Source organism: Stegostoma tigrinum, unplaced genomic scaffold (genome assembly GCF_030684315.1).
Source record: "Stegostoma tigrinum isolate sSteTig4 unplaced genomic scaffold, sSteTig4.hap1 scaffold_378, whole genome shotgun sequence".
Lineage (NCBI taxonomy): Eukaryota > Metazoa > Chordata > Chondrichthyes > Orectolobiformes > Stegostomatidae > Stegostoma > Stegostoma tigrinum.
Genome location: NW_026728306.1, coordinates 70071 through 87040, shown reverse-complemented (window position 1 = coordinate 87040; position 16970 = coordinate 70071). Strand labels below are relative to the sequence as shown.

General features: G+C 45.5%; 1 protein-coding gene across 1 annotated transcript in view; it reads left to right on the top strand.

Annotated features, from left to right (window-relative positions):
- Positions 1–16970, top strand: part of cdr2l (cerebellar degeneration-related protein 2-like) — a 45548-nt gene that overhangs the window by 12158 nt on the left and 16420 nt on the right. The window contains exon 2 of the mRNA XM_048555424.2: positions 1680–1792. Within this exon, the coding sequence (XP_048411381.1) occupies positions 1680–1792 (113 nt within the window). The remainder of the gene's footprint in view (positions 1–1679; positions 1793–16970) is intronic.

Below are 16970 nucleotides of genomic sequence, written 5' to 3'. Positions count from 1 at the left end.
ACTTGTACCTCTCTGCTACTAGTTTAAGTTCTGCCCAATTCAAAAAATGTTTAACATTTATCAGCCAGTCACCCCTCTAGATATCAGCTCTCTGTCTCACTGTCTCTTGTTCTCTCTCTCGGATCATTCCTTTTAATATTAAAAAAGACAGAATAGAAACTTTTCCCTTGCAACACCAAGGCTTTTATTGTTTTCAGAGCTAGTAGACAACAATATGAATTATTATGAGATATCTGTGGGGATAAGATGTGGACATCATGTTGCAGAATACTCATCAGTTTAAAATCGATAGAGGTGAGATCCCTATCAGATGAGCTGTTGTCTCACTGAGTGGTGTAACAGGTACAAATGGCATACACCTGTGTTGTATTACTACACGGATCCCAGATAGGGAGTGTACATTTAAGACAGTTTGATGCGACCATGATGTATCCCATTCCAGTTTAAAGGTACCCACCTCACCATCAACTGTGGTAATAATAATCATATCTAACTTTGTTCGATGTAGGCAATAAGCACGAAACCCAAGATGTTATAGCAGTGTAAATTGTTGTTGTTCGTGGAGTTGTTAATAAACTTCAAGACATCTGTCACAATACGAACCTAGTCATTGTGTTGTATATTAGAGGAGTAAACAGACAGAAAACACTCAGATCATGTCATACTGTCAGTGACATTTTGCAACATCAATTTCAAAAAACAGTGTTTACTGCGGAGTGTCCACAGTTTACCATTCTCAAGTTCAAGGGAGAGGGCTGGTCAAAATCTACTCTAACAGTCGTTACATATCTTTTTGTCCAGAGTGAAGTTGTATCTATCAAATAATTACTTCAGCCCATTCTTAATGGAACAAATTTCAGTTTTAGCAAGCGCTGTTGATCTTATTCAACTGGAAACGGGGTCTGAGATTCCTGATAGACAAATATCATTTCGTTGTGACAGATATCTGTGGGGATAAGATGTGGACATCATGTTGCAGAATACTCATCAGTTTAAAATCGATAGAGGTGAGATCCCTATCAGATGAGCTGTTGTCTCACTGAGTGGTGTAACAGGTACAAATGGCATACACCTGATTGTAGGATCCTAGGTTTTTCATATTAATTCCTTCCAAACATTGATACTTGTGTAACAGGTGAAAATCCAAGTTGAATAAGGAATGAATCTTTTCCTTAAAGGTATCACTGTCACTTCTGTGTCAGATGATGGCACTGCATGACCACTGCAGTGCTGCTTTGTCAGAAGTGACATCTTCAATTAATACGAAAATTCTGAGGTGGCGGGAAAGATCCCATAGCCCTATTCACAGAAGAGCATGAGTGGGGGATTCCCTGTGGAGTCCTGGCTAACATTAAAGTCTCAACTAAATCATTTAATAATGATTCAATTAATCTGTTTTGTGGGACCTTGCTGTGTGCTTATAGGAGCCGATCTTACAGTAGCAATTGATTTGAATGGCCATGATCATGTTGAATGGCAGAGCTGTCTTGAAGAGTTGAATAACCTACCCATGCTCCTATTTTCTATGTTTCCATGACTGCACTTGGATAGAAACACTATGGGCTGTAAAACGCTTTAGGATGCATCGGGGGGGGAGGGGGGGTTATGAGAAACACAATGTAATTGCAAGCTTTTTCTTTTAACTTTGTGCTGCACTGTATGCATTTGTGTTTTTGCAGACCTGCATCTTGCGGCAGAATTGGGCAAAACCCTTCTCGAGCGAAACAAGGAGTTGGAAGATTCGCTGCAGCACATGTATGCAACCAACCAGGAGCAGGTCCAGGAGATTGAGGTGAGAGCTGTTTGGTAAAAGGTGGAATTCGTATCAGGAGCAGCTTGGGCGCCAAGTTAACAGATCTGAAAGGAAAGAATCTAGAGTTGGCCTGTGACTGATCCCTGCCTGCCAAGATGCTGAATATTAGTTTATTTCGGGAAAAGCATGAATCCCCATACTGACCCCTGGGGAACTTCCCTTCCTCCAAACTGAAAATCATGTGTTAACCATTACTCACTGATTCCTATCCCTCAGCCAGTTCCGAATCCACGTTGCTACTGTCCAGTTTATTCCGTGAGCTGATGAGCCTGTTGCATACCAAGTTCTTTTTTGCAAGTTTGTAAGGCAAAAGCAATGCTTTTCTCCTCATGTTCCCTCTCTGTTTATTCAGTTATCATGCTAACTCCCTGCATAAGAACAATTCTCCTCATGGCACCCCATTTTCGTTTACCAAATATCTGAAAGATGTGGCCTTTCTCACAGAGGAAGTCCGTTTCTTGGCAGCATCTGGAGAGGCAGACAGAATGAATGTTTCACTTCAATGACCATTCCTCAGATCTGGGAGAGTTAAAGAGACAACAGAGGTTTAATGAGGCTCAGTAACTCTGAGAGGGGCAGGGTGGGGAAAAGGAGGGGTGGGTAGTAAAAGCGGAGGGCTTGCTATGGGGGGGTGGCGGTAGTGGCAGAGATGAAAACAAAGGAAATGGTGGGGCAAGTCGGAAGGAGATGGTAATGGGAAACTTAAAAACAGGGGAGGGAATAGGCCATTCAGCCCCTCAAGCCTGCTCCAAAGGAATGAAACTGCCTCCGTGTGGGCGAGCTGTTACTCACTCATCTCAATCCACATGGACAAGGAAAACCACCACTTTGACTGGGACAACACCAAGATCCTGGGACAGGCTAGGCAGAGACAAGTATTTTTATTGGTCCAAGTAAGGCTCATTTAGAATTGGCTGAGGAGTGCTGTGATCGATCTGTCTGCCTAGCTGCTGTTGTGTCTCTCTGGGCCCCAACATGCACATGCGCACGCACACATACACCCACCCACCAGCATTTCATAGCTACCATCCATTCTGATGAAGGGTCAGTGGACCTGAAACAATAACTTTGCAATCTCTCCACAAATGCTGCTGATTTTCTCCAACAATATCTTTTTTTTGGGTCTCCAGCATCTGCAGCTCTCTGTTTTATTTTATTGATCAGTCTGTGATTGGCTCTTGAGGGTGCTAGATCTTGACTGATGACACCTCCCACTCTCTCCTGTTTGGTTCCTTAAGGCTCACTTAGCCATGATCAACTCCCCTTCGTAATAGTCTGCTTTTGTTACTTTTCTATGGAACAAGGGTATTTTATGAGAGTTCACGCACCGTTTTATTCAGGATAACAATTGCCAACTTCAGCACTCAGCTTCAGAAAGAGAAGGCTAGATCAGAGACAGCAGTGCTAAACTAAAATGAGGATCCATACAAAGGAATGAATTGGCTGGAGTGGACTGGAAAAGGAAGTTGAGGAATAATGGCAGACATTTGTGAAAATAGTTCAAGGCATAGTAGACCTCTCTATCACCATGAAGAATAAGGATTCTAGGAAGGGGAAAAACTAACTATGGTTATCCAGAGAAGGTAAGGATAGCATCAAATGATAAACATACAACGTGGCAAAGATTAGTGCTAAGCTAGAGGATGAGGCAAGTTTTAAAAAGCAAAAGAAACAAAAAAACTAAAGAGTATAATCCTAAAAATACTAAGTACCACAAAGGCAGGATAAAAGATTAAGTTAATCGATTAATATACTTTGTAGTGTCTAGACTGCCTTCCTGTAGTTCACTTGTTGTCTGGAGTCATGTACATCTCAGAAACTGACCCTTTGGTCCAACCTGTCAGTGCTGACCAGATATCCTAAATTAATCTAGTCCCATTTGCCGGTATTTGGCTCATACCCGTCTAAACCCCTCCTATTCATATATCCATCCAGACGCCTTTTAAATGCTGTAATTGTACCATCCTCCACCACTTCCTCCGGCAGCTTATTTCAAACATGCGCCACCCTTTGTGACAAAGCTGCCCCTTTAGGCCTCCGTTACATTTCTCCACTCTTACTTAAACCTGCGCCCTCTAGTTTTGAACTCCCCAACCCCAGGAAGAAATACCTTACCTAGTTACCCTATCCATGCCTCTCATGATTTTTATAAGCCTCTATAAGGTCATCCCTCAGCCTCGGATGCTCCGGGGACATAGCCTCTCCCTGTAGCTCAAACCCTCCAACCCTGACAACGTCCTTGTAAATCTTTCCTGAACTCTTTCAAGTTTCACAAAACCCTTCCTATAACAGGGAGCCCAGAAATGAATGCAGTACGCCAGAAGTGGCCTAACCAATGTCCCGTACAGCCACAACATGACCTCCCGACACCCATATTCAGCGCACTGACCAATAAAGGCGAGTGTACCCAACACCACCTTCACCGTCCTGTCTACCTGAAACTCCACTTTCGAGGAACTATGAACCTGCACTCCAAGTCTCCTTATCCAGCAACACCCCCTAGGACCTTACCGGTAAGTGTATAAGTCCTGCCCTGATTTGCCTTTCCAAAATGCAGCACCTCACATTTATCTAAATTAAACTCCATCTGCCACTCCATGGCCCGTTGGCCCATCTGATCAAAATCTCGTTGTTCTCTGAGATAACCTTCTTCGCTGTCCACTACACCTCCAATTCTGGTGTCACCTGTAAACTTGCTAACCATACCTCCAATGTTCACATCCAAATCATTTATATAAATGAGAAATATTTGTATTGGGATCGAAGGGTGAGATGTTCATGAATTGAAACGTCGAACTGTGGATGCTGGAGATCTGAAACAGGAAATTGCCAGCAAAACGCAGCAGGTCTGGCAGCATCCATGGGGAGAGCAAGCAGAGTTAACATTTAGAGTCCGATGATTCTATGTTTATATTTGGATGATGTGCGACAGGAAAGAGGGTTTGACAATGAGCCCAGCCTGAGGTTTTCTCACCCTCTCGTGCTTGGACCAGTTTTTATTGTTTGTTTATTTTCCCATTACTCTGATATGCTTTCCACACCGAAATGTCTGGTCAGGTTAGTGATTCAAACACTCTTCTCATATCTTTACTGCCCTCCCTATCTTTATCACCTTTTCCGATTGTGCCTGTATCCAACAATCATTAATCCAGTGATCGAGACCAGAGGCCGCACAATGATTTTCTAGCACTGTTCCCAGCCTGACCGACCCTTTTTACCCCCCCCACCCAGTCTTGGCGCACATATCTGCTCACCGGGACCAACCCATCCCACATCTCCTGGTCAAATCCTTAGGATTACCTTCCTTTTCTCGGTCTGTACTGCCTGTCACATTCTGAGATACCACTACAGAAACGCCTCCCCCAGCCTGCCTGAAATGAGAATATTTGTGAGAGGTCTGGTATAACACAGCGCTCTCTGTCTCTGTTCTGTGTGCCGGAATTTCATCCAGTTGCTGGAATCTCTGTCCTTGTTTTTAATTTATTCTTGGGATATGGGGGTCATTTGTGAAGCCAGCATATAGTTTCTGACCCTTGTTACTCATGAGAAGGTGCTGGTGATCTACTTAGGATCACTGAATAGAGGCCATTCAGGGCGCCATGACCATGCTGTTCAGTTATTCAGTTCCAATCCACTGCCTTTCTCTCGAACCCTGCGTATGTTCCTTCTTTCCCGTTAGAAGTCTTGATTGAGGCTGCCTCGCCACGCAGTCAGGCAAAGTGTTCCTGATCCTGACCACTTGCTGTGTAAAGGAAGATTTGCCTTTGTCTTGTCTTTGCTGCTGTTCCCTATCACTGTGAATCATGTGCTCTGATTCTCGACCCTCTTCACTGGGAGCAGTTTGCCCATCATTAATCTGATCAGACCCCATAGTCATTTTGACATCCTTGACCAAATCGCCTCTTGGGCTTTTCCGCAGTGGATAACAATCCCAGCTTCTCCAACCTATCCACATAACTGGATAGTTGTTGCTAGTTAGGGTAGTTACAGGCTTTCCACCCAGGGAACAATTCTGTAAACCTCTGCAGCTTGCTGTCTCTCTGATTCACATCCTTCCTGAACATGGCGCCCAGAACGGGATACAATATTCCAGCTGGTGCCAAGCTTGTGGTTCCTGAAGGTTCACCGTGTTGTCCTTGTGTTTGTCCTCTTTCCCCTTTGATTTAAAAACAGACTTCACTGGAAGTTGGTGCCATACACAGGCTCATGGTGCAGCCAGAAATACAGTGGACTGCATCGTTCTCACTACCCCTCCCCCAACATCCCTAAACCTCCCCCTGGCCCTTTCCCACCCTGTGACCAGTTGGGGGCCTATTGCCTCACACCCCTCTGCCTGGCCAGTGCCGTCAGGCTCCTTATAGTTGTGCTGTTGACCGTGCCCCTGCCTCCTTCCACAACGAGGACCCTTACATCCCAGTGAGTAGAGACAAGGCAGTTACACTGCACCAAGCCCCAACTAATAGACTGTCAATGCCACGTCATCAAACCCCAGTACTTGATGGGACCAGTGTAGGGGGAGCTTTGCTCTGTATCTAATCCCATGCTGTCCCTATCCTGGGAGTGTTTGAAAACAGGACACATGGATAACAAGTGAAGCTGGAGGACTGTTGGTGAAACAGCTCCAGAAATCCCCCACAGACAGCCCATCAGTTGGAGTGGTTCATGGGCCATTGTTTCAGTGTCATACTCCTTCCTAGTAGCTGCAATGACCTCACCAGGCTGTAATTGGTGTGTACATCCGGGAGATGAGGATACAGCCTGATTCTGGCTGAGCCTGTGAGATATCCGCTCCTGCTGGAGCTGGCCCACCATTCCAAGCTCCACAGAGCCCATTAGAAAGAGCCAAACCCTTCCAAACACATCACTGCTGGTACTGCCATCCAGAGGAATTCAAAGAACACAGGAGGGAACAAAGTGAGATTTCAGAGCCATCTGCTGGGGTCTGTGCTTATGGTATGGGGGAGCGTGACGGCGCTGGGGACGTGGGGAGAATATGCTGGGACACAGGGAGAGGCAGAAGGATTACTTCCTGCTGGCATAGGGTCAGCTGACTGTCTCCTTGCAGTATGCTGCCAGATTTCTGGTTCCTGTATGTTCTGTGCCTCTACTGTTAACAAACCAAGGGTCTGTCTTGCAGCTGGGATCATGAGACTCCTTGTCAGCATCACTCTGGATCGTTTCCCTCGAGCAGCCTTCCCCTCAACTCTATCTCCCTCACCATGTCTCACTCCCTTGCCCTTCTCTCTTCCCTCTGCCCCACCGCCCCCCCACCCACCCAAGATCAATGGTAGAGCAAAGTGTGCAGAAGGCACTGAAAGTTTGCAGAGGGATGTAGATAGTCTGAGTGAGTGCAAAGGTCTGGCAGATGGAGTACAATGTTGATAAGTGTAAGGTCATCCATTTTGGTTGGAATAACAGCAAAATGGACTATGTTTTAAATGGTAAAAAATTTTAGCACGCTGCTGTGCAGAGGGACTTGCATGTCCTTGTGCATGAATCGCTAAAAGTAGAATTGCAGGTGCAGCAGGTAATTAAAAAGGCAAATGGAATTTTGTCTGTCATTGCTGGAGGGATGGAGTTTAAAAACAGGGAGGCTATGCTGCAGCTGTATAGAGTCCTGGTGAGGCCACACCTGGAGTACTATGTGCAGTTTTGGTCTCCTTACTTGAGAAAAGATATACTAGCACTGGAGGGGGTGCAGAGGAGATTCAGTCAGTTGATTCCAGAGTTGAGAGGGTTGGATTATGAGGAGAGATTGAGTAGGCTGGGCTTATATTCATTGGAATTCAGAAGAATGAGGGAAAATCTTATAGAAACATGCAAGATTATGAAGGGAATAGATAAGGTGGAGGCAGGGAGGTTGTTTCCGCTAGCAGGTGAAACCAGGACTAGGGGGCATTGCCTCAAAACAAAGGCAAGCAGATGTAGGACTGAGGTCAGGAGGAACTTCTTCACCCAAAGGGTTGTGAATCTGTGGAATTCCCTGCCCAGTGAATTGGTTGAAGCTACCTCACTGAATGTTTTTAAGGCAAGGCTAGATAAATTTTTGAACGTTAAAGGAATTAAGGGTTATGGTGAGTGGGCGGGTAAGTGGAGCTGAGTCTCAAAGATCAGCCATGATCTTATCAAATGGCGAGGCAGGCTCGAGGGGCCGAATGGCCTACTCCTGCCCCTAGTTTTTATGTTTTCTGTTTCTTTCTGTCTCAGTTCTGTATCACTTGTCCCGTCCCCTCTCTTTGACCCCCAACTTCCCACTACCATCTCTTCCACCCCAACTCTGTCTCTACCCCCCCCACCTCAGTTTTTTTTTGCCCTCTCCATTCTTCTTCCCTCCTGCTCCCTCTCTCGCTCTTCCTATGCCCCTCTCTGCTCCGTCCCTCTCTTCACATCCTTCCCAACTCGTTCCCTTCTTCTCCCGTCCCACTTTTCTCTTCTCCCCACTGCACCTCTCTCTTCCCCCAACTCCCTCAGACAGCTGCCCCTCAGTACCGAGCAGTGTGGACACTGATGTTATATGCCATCATCAGTTGGGCTTTGAGTTAATGAACTGCTGGCAAGGTTTATAAATAACAAATAACAAGTTCCTGAGCTGTCCACACGCTCAACTCAGAACCGAGCCCTGCTCTCACAGGAGCTGCTTCTGGGCCAGCACTTTGCTGTGTGGCCATTCAGTGTGAGCTAACACACTGTTATTACAGCTCAGAAACGGGCCATTTGGCCCAACCACTCCATGCCTGTGCTCCTTTCCTTTCAAGCCTCTTCCCATCTTCTCTCAGCTCAATCTATCATCATAACCCTCGCCGCTCTTCTTAACAATCAAATACTTATCTAGTTTTCCTCTAAATCTATCAATGCTACACACTTCACCCACTCACCATTCCTTAGTGAGCTGATCATCATGGTGGGCAAGTGCAAACGAACTATTCAGTGCATACATTCGCCAGCAGGGGGCAGTGGATATTTGGCTTAGACCCTCTCCAGGTCAGGCCTTGAGACTGTGTGCGTGTGCGGCGGGGTGGTGTGGCTGTAAAGTTTTTACAGTAAGTGTTTTATAACTGTTAAAACTAAGAGAGTTATGGTCACTGGACCCAAAGTGCGCTCTGACTGATACTTCAGTCACTTGCCCCATCTCATTTCCTAACAGGAGGTCCAGTGTTACACCCTCCTGAGTACAACCCTCTACATTTTGATTTAGGAAACTTTCTTGGACATGTGACAAATCCCACCCCAACTGGACCTTTTACACTCTAGGCACTCCAATCAATACAGGGGGAATTAAAATCTCCAACCAACACTACTCTATTATTCCTACAGGTATCTGCAGCCTATCTATACATCTGCTCCTCCAGTACCCGCTGGCTATTTGGGGATCTATAATACAGTCCCAGAGTGACAATCCCCTTCTTGTTTCTATATTCTAATTATATGGCCTCATTTGATGACCCCTTAAGAATATCCTCTCAAAGCATTGTTATGTCCTCCCTGATCAAAAAGGTAACATCCCTGTCTTTGCTGACTTCTATTTATGTATCCTGGAACATTCAGCTGCTAGTTGGATGTTTGAAGACTGACAGCAGCAGGATGGATTCAACGATGTCTTTCCATGCAGTTAAAAACTCTACAGCCACACCATCCCGCCGCACATGCACACAGTCTCAAGGCCTGACCTGGAGAGGGTCTAAGCCAAATATCCACTGCCCCCTGCTGGCGAATGTATGCACTGAATAGTTCATTTGCACTTGCCCACCATGATGATCAGCTCACTAAGGAATGGTGAGTGGGTGAAGTGTGTAGCATTGATAGATTGAGAGGAAAACTAGATAAGTATTTGATTGTTAAGAAGAGCGGCGAGAGTTATGATGATAGATTGAGCTGAGAGAAGATGGGAAGAGGCTTGAAAGGAAAGGAGCACAGGCATGGAGTGGTTGCGCCAAATGGCCCGTTTCTGAGCTGTAACAACAGTGTGTTAGCTCACACTGAATGGCCACACAGCAAAGTGCTGGCCCAGAAGCAGCTCCTGTGAGAACAGGGCTCGGTTCTGAGTTTGAGCGTGTGGACAGCTCAGGAACTTGTTATTTATTGTAATATAGGTTAACAGTTTTCATACAGTTATGGAAAATAGATAGGACAGGTTCACAGGTTAAAGTGCTAAACTGGAACAGGGCCAATTTTGGAGCCATTAGGCAGGATCTAGCAGAGGTCGATTGGGTGAGTTGATTCGAAGGAAAAGGAGTGACTGGCAAATGGGAGACATTTAAAAGTGTGATATCAAGAGCCCAGGGACAATATATCCCTGCTAGGGTGAAGAGAAAAGCTGGCAGGTTAAGGGATCCCTGGCTGACGAGGGATATTGAGGCTCTGGTCAGGAAAAAGAAGAAAGTATATATTGGGTTTAACCTACCTGGCTGAAGTGAATTCCTAGATGACTGTGTAGAAGCAAAAAAAGGATATGAGATGGATCTGGTAGATAAGGTTAAAGATAATCTGAAGAGGTTCTATTGTTATGTTAAGAGTAAAAGGGGTCACTAGGGAGAGAATAGGTCCCCTTAAAGAGCAGCATAGCTGTCTATGTGTAGAGATGGAGGAGATTTTTAATGAATATTTCTATTCTGTCTACTGAGGAGAGAATCATGAATGCTGAGGAAGTAAGGGAAACGAGTGGGGATGTTTTGAACTGCATACATATTAGCAGAGAGGAGGTGTTTGCAGCCTTAAAGAGCATTAAGGTAGGTAAGTGCCCTGAGCCTGATCAAGTCCATTCTCGCATATTGTGGGAGGGTAGGGAAAAAAATTGCAGAGACCCAAGCAGAAATTTTTTACTTCATCTTTACCCACTAGTGAAGTTCTGGAAGACTGTAACGTGGCTAACGTTCTTGGTTGAAGAAAGGTAGCAAAGACAAGCCAGGGAACTGCAGGCCAGTGAGCCTGACATCAATGGTAGGCAAGTTATTGGACAGGAGACTGAGGAACAGGATCTACCAACATTTGGATAATCAAGGTCTGGTTGGGGATAGTCAGTATAGATTTGTGCGAAGGAAGTCATGTCTGGAAAATCTTTTTAGAGTTTTTCAAAGATGTAGCCAAGAGGATAAATGACGGTAGGGCAGTGGATGCTATCTAAATGGGCTTTAGTAAGGCCTTTGACAAGGTCCTGCGTGGCAGGCTAATCATGAAGTTTAGGTTGCATGGGATCCAGGGAGAGCTAGCTAATTGGATTCAAAATTGGCTCGATGGTAAGAAGCAAAGGGTGGTGGTTGAAGGCTGCTTCTCAGACTGAAGGCTGTAACTAGTGGTGTGCCACGGGGGTTGGTGCTGGGGCCTTTGTTGTTTGTTATTTACATAAATGATCTGGATGTGAATGTACAAGGCATGATTAGTACGTTTGTGGATGATATAAAATTGGGATGATATAAAATTAGTAAAGAAGGTTATCAAAAATTACAGAGAGGTCTTGATCAGATGGGGAAGTGGGCTGAGGATTGGCAAATGCATTTCAGTACAGATGATTGTGAGATGTTTCACTTTGGAAAGCCCAACAAGGGTAGTAAATATGCAGTAAATGGTAAGGTCCTGAGGAGTGTTGTGGAACTGGGCACCCAGGAATATAAGTACATAGTTTGTTAAAAATGGCATCACGGGTGGACAGGATGGTGAAGAAGGCGTTTAGCATGCTGGCCTTTTTAGTCAAGCCACTGAGTTTAGGAGTTGGAATTTTATGTTACAGTTGTATAAGTCGCTGGTGAGGCTGCAGTTGGAGTATTGTGTACAGTTTGGTCACCCTGTTATAGGAAAGACATAGTTAAACTGGAAAGTGTGCAAAGAAGATTTACGAGGATGTTGCCAGAACTAGTAGGCATAAGTTATAGGGAGAGGTTGGCCAGGATAGGACTGTACTCCTTGGAACATAGGAGAATGAGGGGTGACCTTACTGAGGTGTATTAAATCATGAGGGGCATAGGTAGGATGACCTACCAGAGGAAAGCCATAGTAGTCAGTTCTCTGGCGCTGAGCCTGACGCTGTGGCAAAGAAGGGAAGGGGGCAGAATAGAAAAGTACTCGTGGTAGGGGACTCGATAGTTAGGGGAATCGACAGGAGGTTTTGTGGTCAGGATCGGGATTCCCGGAAGGTATGTTGCCTCCCTGGTGCCAGGGTCCGGGATGTCTCCGATCGGGTGTATAAGGTTCTAAAAGGGGAGGGCAAACAGCCAGAAATCGTGATATAGCCAGAAATAGGATTGAGGATATAAAAAGTGATTTCAGGGAGTTAGGATGGAAGCTGCAGAGCAGGGCGAACAGAGTAGTGTTCTCTGGTTTACTACCGGTGTGCCACGAGATAGCGAGGCGAGGAACAGGGAGCGGGCGCAGCTGAACACGTGGCTACGCAGCTGGTGTAGGAGGGAGGGCTTCAGATATGTAGATAATTGGGATGCCTTCTGGGGAAGGTGGGACCTGTACAAGAAGGACGGGTTGCATCTGAACTGGAAGGGGACCAATGTCCTGGGTGGAAGGTTTGCTTGAGTAGTTCGAGAGGGTTTAAACTAGTATGGCAGGGGGATGGGAACCTGAGCTGTATACCAAAGGTGAGCGTTGATGCAGGTGAGGCAATAGCAAGAGGTAGACCAGCTAGTGGAAAGGATTTTCCTGGGAAGGAACCAAGGGATCGGTTAAAGTGTGTTTGCTTTAATGCAAGGAGTATCAGGAATAAAAGTGATGAACTTAGAGCATGGATCAGTACCTGGTGCTATGATGTTGTGGCCATAACAGAGACATGGGTTTCTCATGGGCAGGAATGGTTGCTGGATGTTCCAGGGTTTAGAACATTTAAAAAGAATAGGGAGGGGGGGAAAAAGAGCAGGGGGTGTAGCACTACTAATCAGAGAGGGTATCACAGCTACAGAAGCTTCCATTGTCGAGGAAGATCTGCCTACTGAGTCAGTATGGGTGGAAATTAGGAACAGCAAGGGAGTAGTCACCTCGTTAGGGGTTTACTACAGGCCCCCCAATAGCAGCAGGGAGATTGAAGAAAGCATAGGTCGACAGATTTTGGAAAAGTGTGGACGCAGTAGGGTTGTTGTAATGGGTGACTTTAACTTTCCTAATATTGATTGGAACCTCCTTCGAGCAGAAGATTTGAATGGAGCTGTTTTTGTAAGGTGTGTTCAGGAGGGTTTCCTAACTCAGTACGTTGACAGGCCGACGAGGGGAGAGGCCATTCTAGACTTGGTGCTCGGAAACGAGCCGGGGCAGGTATCAGATCTTGTGGTGGGAGAGCATTTTGGTGATAGTGACCATAACTGCCTCACATTCTACATAGCTATGGAGAAGGAGAGGATTAGGCAAAATGGGAGGATATTTAATTGGGGAAGAGGAAACTATGACGCGATTAGACATGAGTTAGGAAGCATGGACTGGGAGCAATTGTTCCATGGTAAGGGAACTATAGACATGTGGAGACTGTTTAAGGAACAGTTGTTGCGAGTGATGAGTAAATATGTCCCTCTGAGACAGGCAAGAAGGGGTAAGCTAAAGGAACCTTGGATGACGAGAGCGGTGGAGCTTCTAGTGAAAAGGAAGAAGGTAGCTTACATAAGGTGGAGGAAGCTAGGGTCAAGTTCAGCTAGAGAGGATTACACGCAGGCAAGGAAGGAGCTCAAAAATGGTCTGAGGAGAGCCAGGAGAGGGCACGAGAAGGGCTTGGCAGAACGAATTAGGGAAAACACAAAGGCATTTTACACTTACGTGAGAAATAAGAGAATGGTCAAAGAAAGAGTAGGGCCGATCAGGGATAGCATAGGGAACTTGTGTGTGGAGTCTGAGGAGGTAGGGGAAGCCCTAAATGAGTTTTTTGCTTCTGTCTTTACGAAAGAAACGAACTTTGTAATGAATGAAACCTTTGAAGAGCAGGTGTGCATGCTGGAATGGATAGAGATAGAGGAAGCTGATGTGCTGAAAATTTTGTCAAACATTAAGATTGACAAGTCGCCAGGCCCGGACCAGATTTGTCCTCGGCTGCTTTGGGAAGCGAGAAATGCAATTGCTTCGCCACTTGCGAGGATCTTTGCATCCTCGCTCTCCACTCGAGTCGTACCTGAGGACTGGAGAGAGGCAAATGTAATTCCTCTCTTCAAGAAAGGAAATAGAGAAATCCCCGGCAATTACAGACCAGTAAGTCTCACGTCTGTCGTCTGCAAGGTGTTAGAAAGGATTCTGAGGGATAGAATTTATGACCATCTGGAAGAGCATGGCTTGATCAAATGCGGTCAACACGGCTTTGTGAGGGGCAGGTCATGCCTCACAAACCTTCTCGAGTTCTTTGAGGATGTGACTAGAAAAGTTGATGAGGGTCGAGCTGTGGATGTGGTGTATATGGACTTCAGTAAGGCATTTGATAATGTTCCCCATGGTAGGCTCATTCAGAAGGTTAGGAGGAATGGGATACAGGGGAACTTAGCTGCCTGGATACAGAATTGGCTGGCCAACAGAAGGCAGGGAGTGGTAGTAGAAGGAAAATATTCTGCCTGGAAGTCAGTGGTGAGTGGGGTTCCACAGGGCTCTGTCCTTGGGCCTCTACTGTTTGTAATTTTTATTAATGACTTGGATGAGGGGATTGAAGGATGGGTCAGCAAGTTTGCAGATGACACAAAGGTTGGAGGTGTCGTTGACTGTATAGAGGGCTGTTGTAGGCTACAGCGGGACATTGACAGGATGCAGAGATGGGCTGAGAGGTGGCAGATGGAGTTCAACCTGGTTAAATGCGAGGTGATGCATTTTGGAAGGTCGAATTTGAAAGCTGAGTACAGGATTAAGGATAGGATTCTTGGCAGTGTGGAGGAACAGAGGGATCTTGGTGTGCAGATACATAGATCCCTTAAAATGGCCACCCAAGTGGACAGGGTTGTTAAGAAAGCATATGGTGTTTTGGCTTTCATTAACAGGGGGATTGAGTTTAAGAGTCGTGAGATCTTGTTGCAGCTCTATAAAACTTTGGTTAGACCGCACTTGGAATACTGCGTCCAGTTCTGGGCGCCCTATTATAGGAAAGATGTGGATGCTTTGGAGAGGGTTCAGAGGAGGTTTACCAGGATGCTGCCTGGACTGGAGGGCTTATCTTATGAAGAGAGGTTGACTGAGCTCGGTCTCTTTTCATTGGAGAAAAGGAGGAGGAGAGGGGACCTAATTGAGGTATACAAGATAATGAGAGGCATAGATAGAGTTGATAGCCAGAGACTATTTCCCAGGGCAGAAATGGCTAGCACGAGGGGTCATAGTTTTAAGCTGGTTGGAGGAAAGTATAGAGGGGAAGTCAGAGGCGGGTTCTTTACACAGAGAGTTGTGAGAGCATGGAATGCGTTGCCAGCAGCAGTTGTGGAAGCAAGGTCATTGGGGTCATTTAAGAGACTGCTGGACATGCATATGGTCACAGAAATTTGAGGGTGCATACATGAGAATCAATGGTTGGCACAACATTGTGGGCTGAAGGGCCTGTTCTGTGCTGTACTGTTCTATGAATGCATGTAGTCTTTTTCCCAGGGATGGGGAATTGAAAACTAGAGGGCATAGGTTTAAGGTGAGAGGGGAAAGATTTAAGAAGGACCTGAGGGGCAACTTCTTCATTCAAAGAGTGGTGTGTATGTGGAATGGACTGCCAGAGAAGGTGGCTGAGGCAGGTACAATAGCAACATCTAAACAACATTTGGATACGTACATGGATGGGAAGGGTTTAGAAGGATATGGACCAAATCAGCAATTAGAACTAGCTGAGTGGGCTTCACGGTCAGCATGGACCAGTTTGGGCCAAATGGCCTGTTTCCATGCTGTATTACTCTATGACTCTAATTCTAATCCCATTTTCTACTACTAGCCTGTAGCCCGTTACATTTCAAGTGCTTATCAAAATTATTCTTTAGCATCATGAGAGTTCCTGCCTTCACCACCTTTTCAGGCAGTGAGTTCCAGGTGCTCTCTAATCCTCCTGTTCCTTTCCTTAAAACTGTGTCTCTGTATTAAAGGGAAATACTTCTCCCTATCTAACCTTCCTCGGACCCTCAGAACTCCGTTCACCTCAATCAAGGCCTTCAGCCTTGTCTGCTCGAAGGAAAACAATACTAGCCTATCTAGTCTGTCTTCATAGCCGATCCATCCCAGATAACATCCTGGTGAATCTACCCTGCACCCCTCTCCATTATAATCACATCCTTCCTATAGTGTGGCGACCAGAACTGCACGCACTGCTGCAGCTTGCCCTGACTAACATTACATGCAGTTCCATCACAGCCTCTTTACTCTTGTGTTCAATATTTTGACTTAAAAGGCAATTATCCCAAATTCCTTAATTACCTTACCTGCCTGTCCTGCTGCCTTCAATGATCTGTGAACATGCACATCAAGATCCCTCTAACTCTCTGCACTTCCCAGGCTCCTACCAATTACTCTCTGGCCATTGTCAGTCCTGCCAAAATGGATTACCTCATGCTTTTCAAGATTAATTCCATTTGCCACAGTGTCTAGCTTGTCTACGTTATCTTTTTAGTTGAAAGCTTTCCTCTCTGTGTTTACCACACCACTGATTTTTGTGTCATCTGCAAACCTATTGATCGTACTTCCTAAAAATATGTGTTTTAATCATTAATGTTCACACAACAAACATCAAGGGATGCAGCACTGAACCCCGTGCTACACCACTGAACACGGGCTTCTGGTGACAAAAACAACCTTTGACCATCACCCTCTGCCTTCTACAACTAAGTCAGTTTTGGATCCAATTTGACAAATTGCCCTGAATCCCATGGGATGTTAGTGTCTTAACCAATTTATCATGTGTGTGTTTTTTATAGTGTCTGTGTGCACATGACACTGTGAGAAAAGCAAGGAAACGATGGTATGCTTCTACAAAGCATCGGTCAGAACACCTTTGGAATATTTTGTTCTGTTCTGGGCACCTTACTGAAGGAAGAATGTTAAAAGAGAGTACAAAGTAAATTTACACCAGGCATAAGGGATTTTACATACGAGGAAAAGTTTGAGATATTGGGCTTATTCTCCTTAAAGCAGAGAAAATATAGAGGTGGTCTTCTTGGGGTGGCAAAACAATGAAAAGTTTTGATGGGGTGAAAAAGGATGTTCGGTTTGTACTGGGTGGTATGTCAGTAACTAGGGA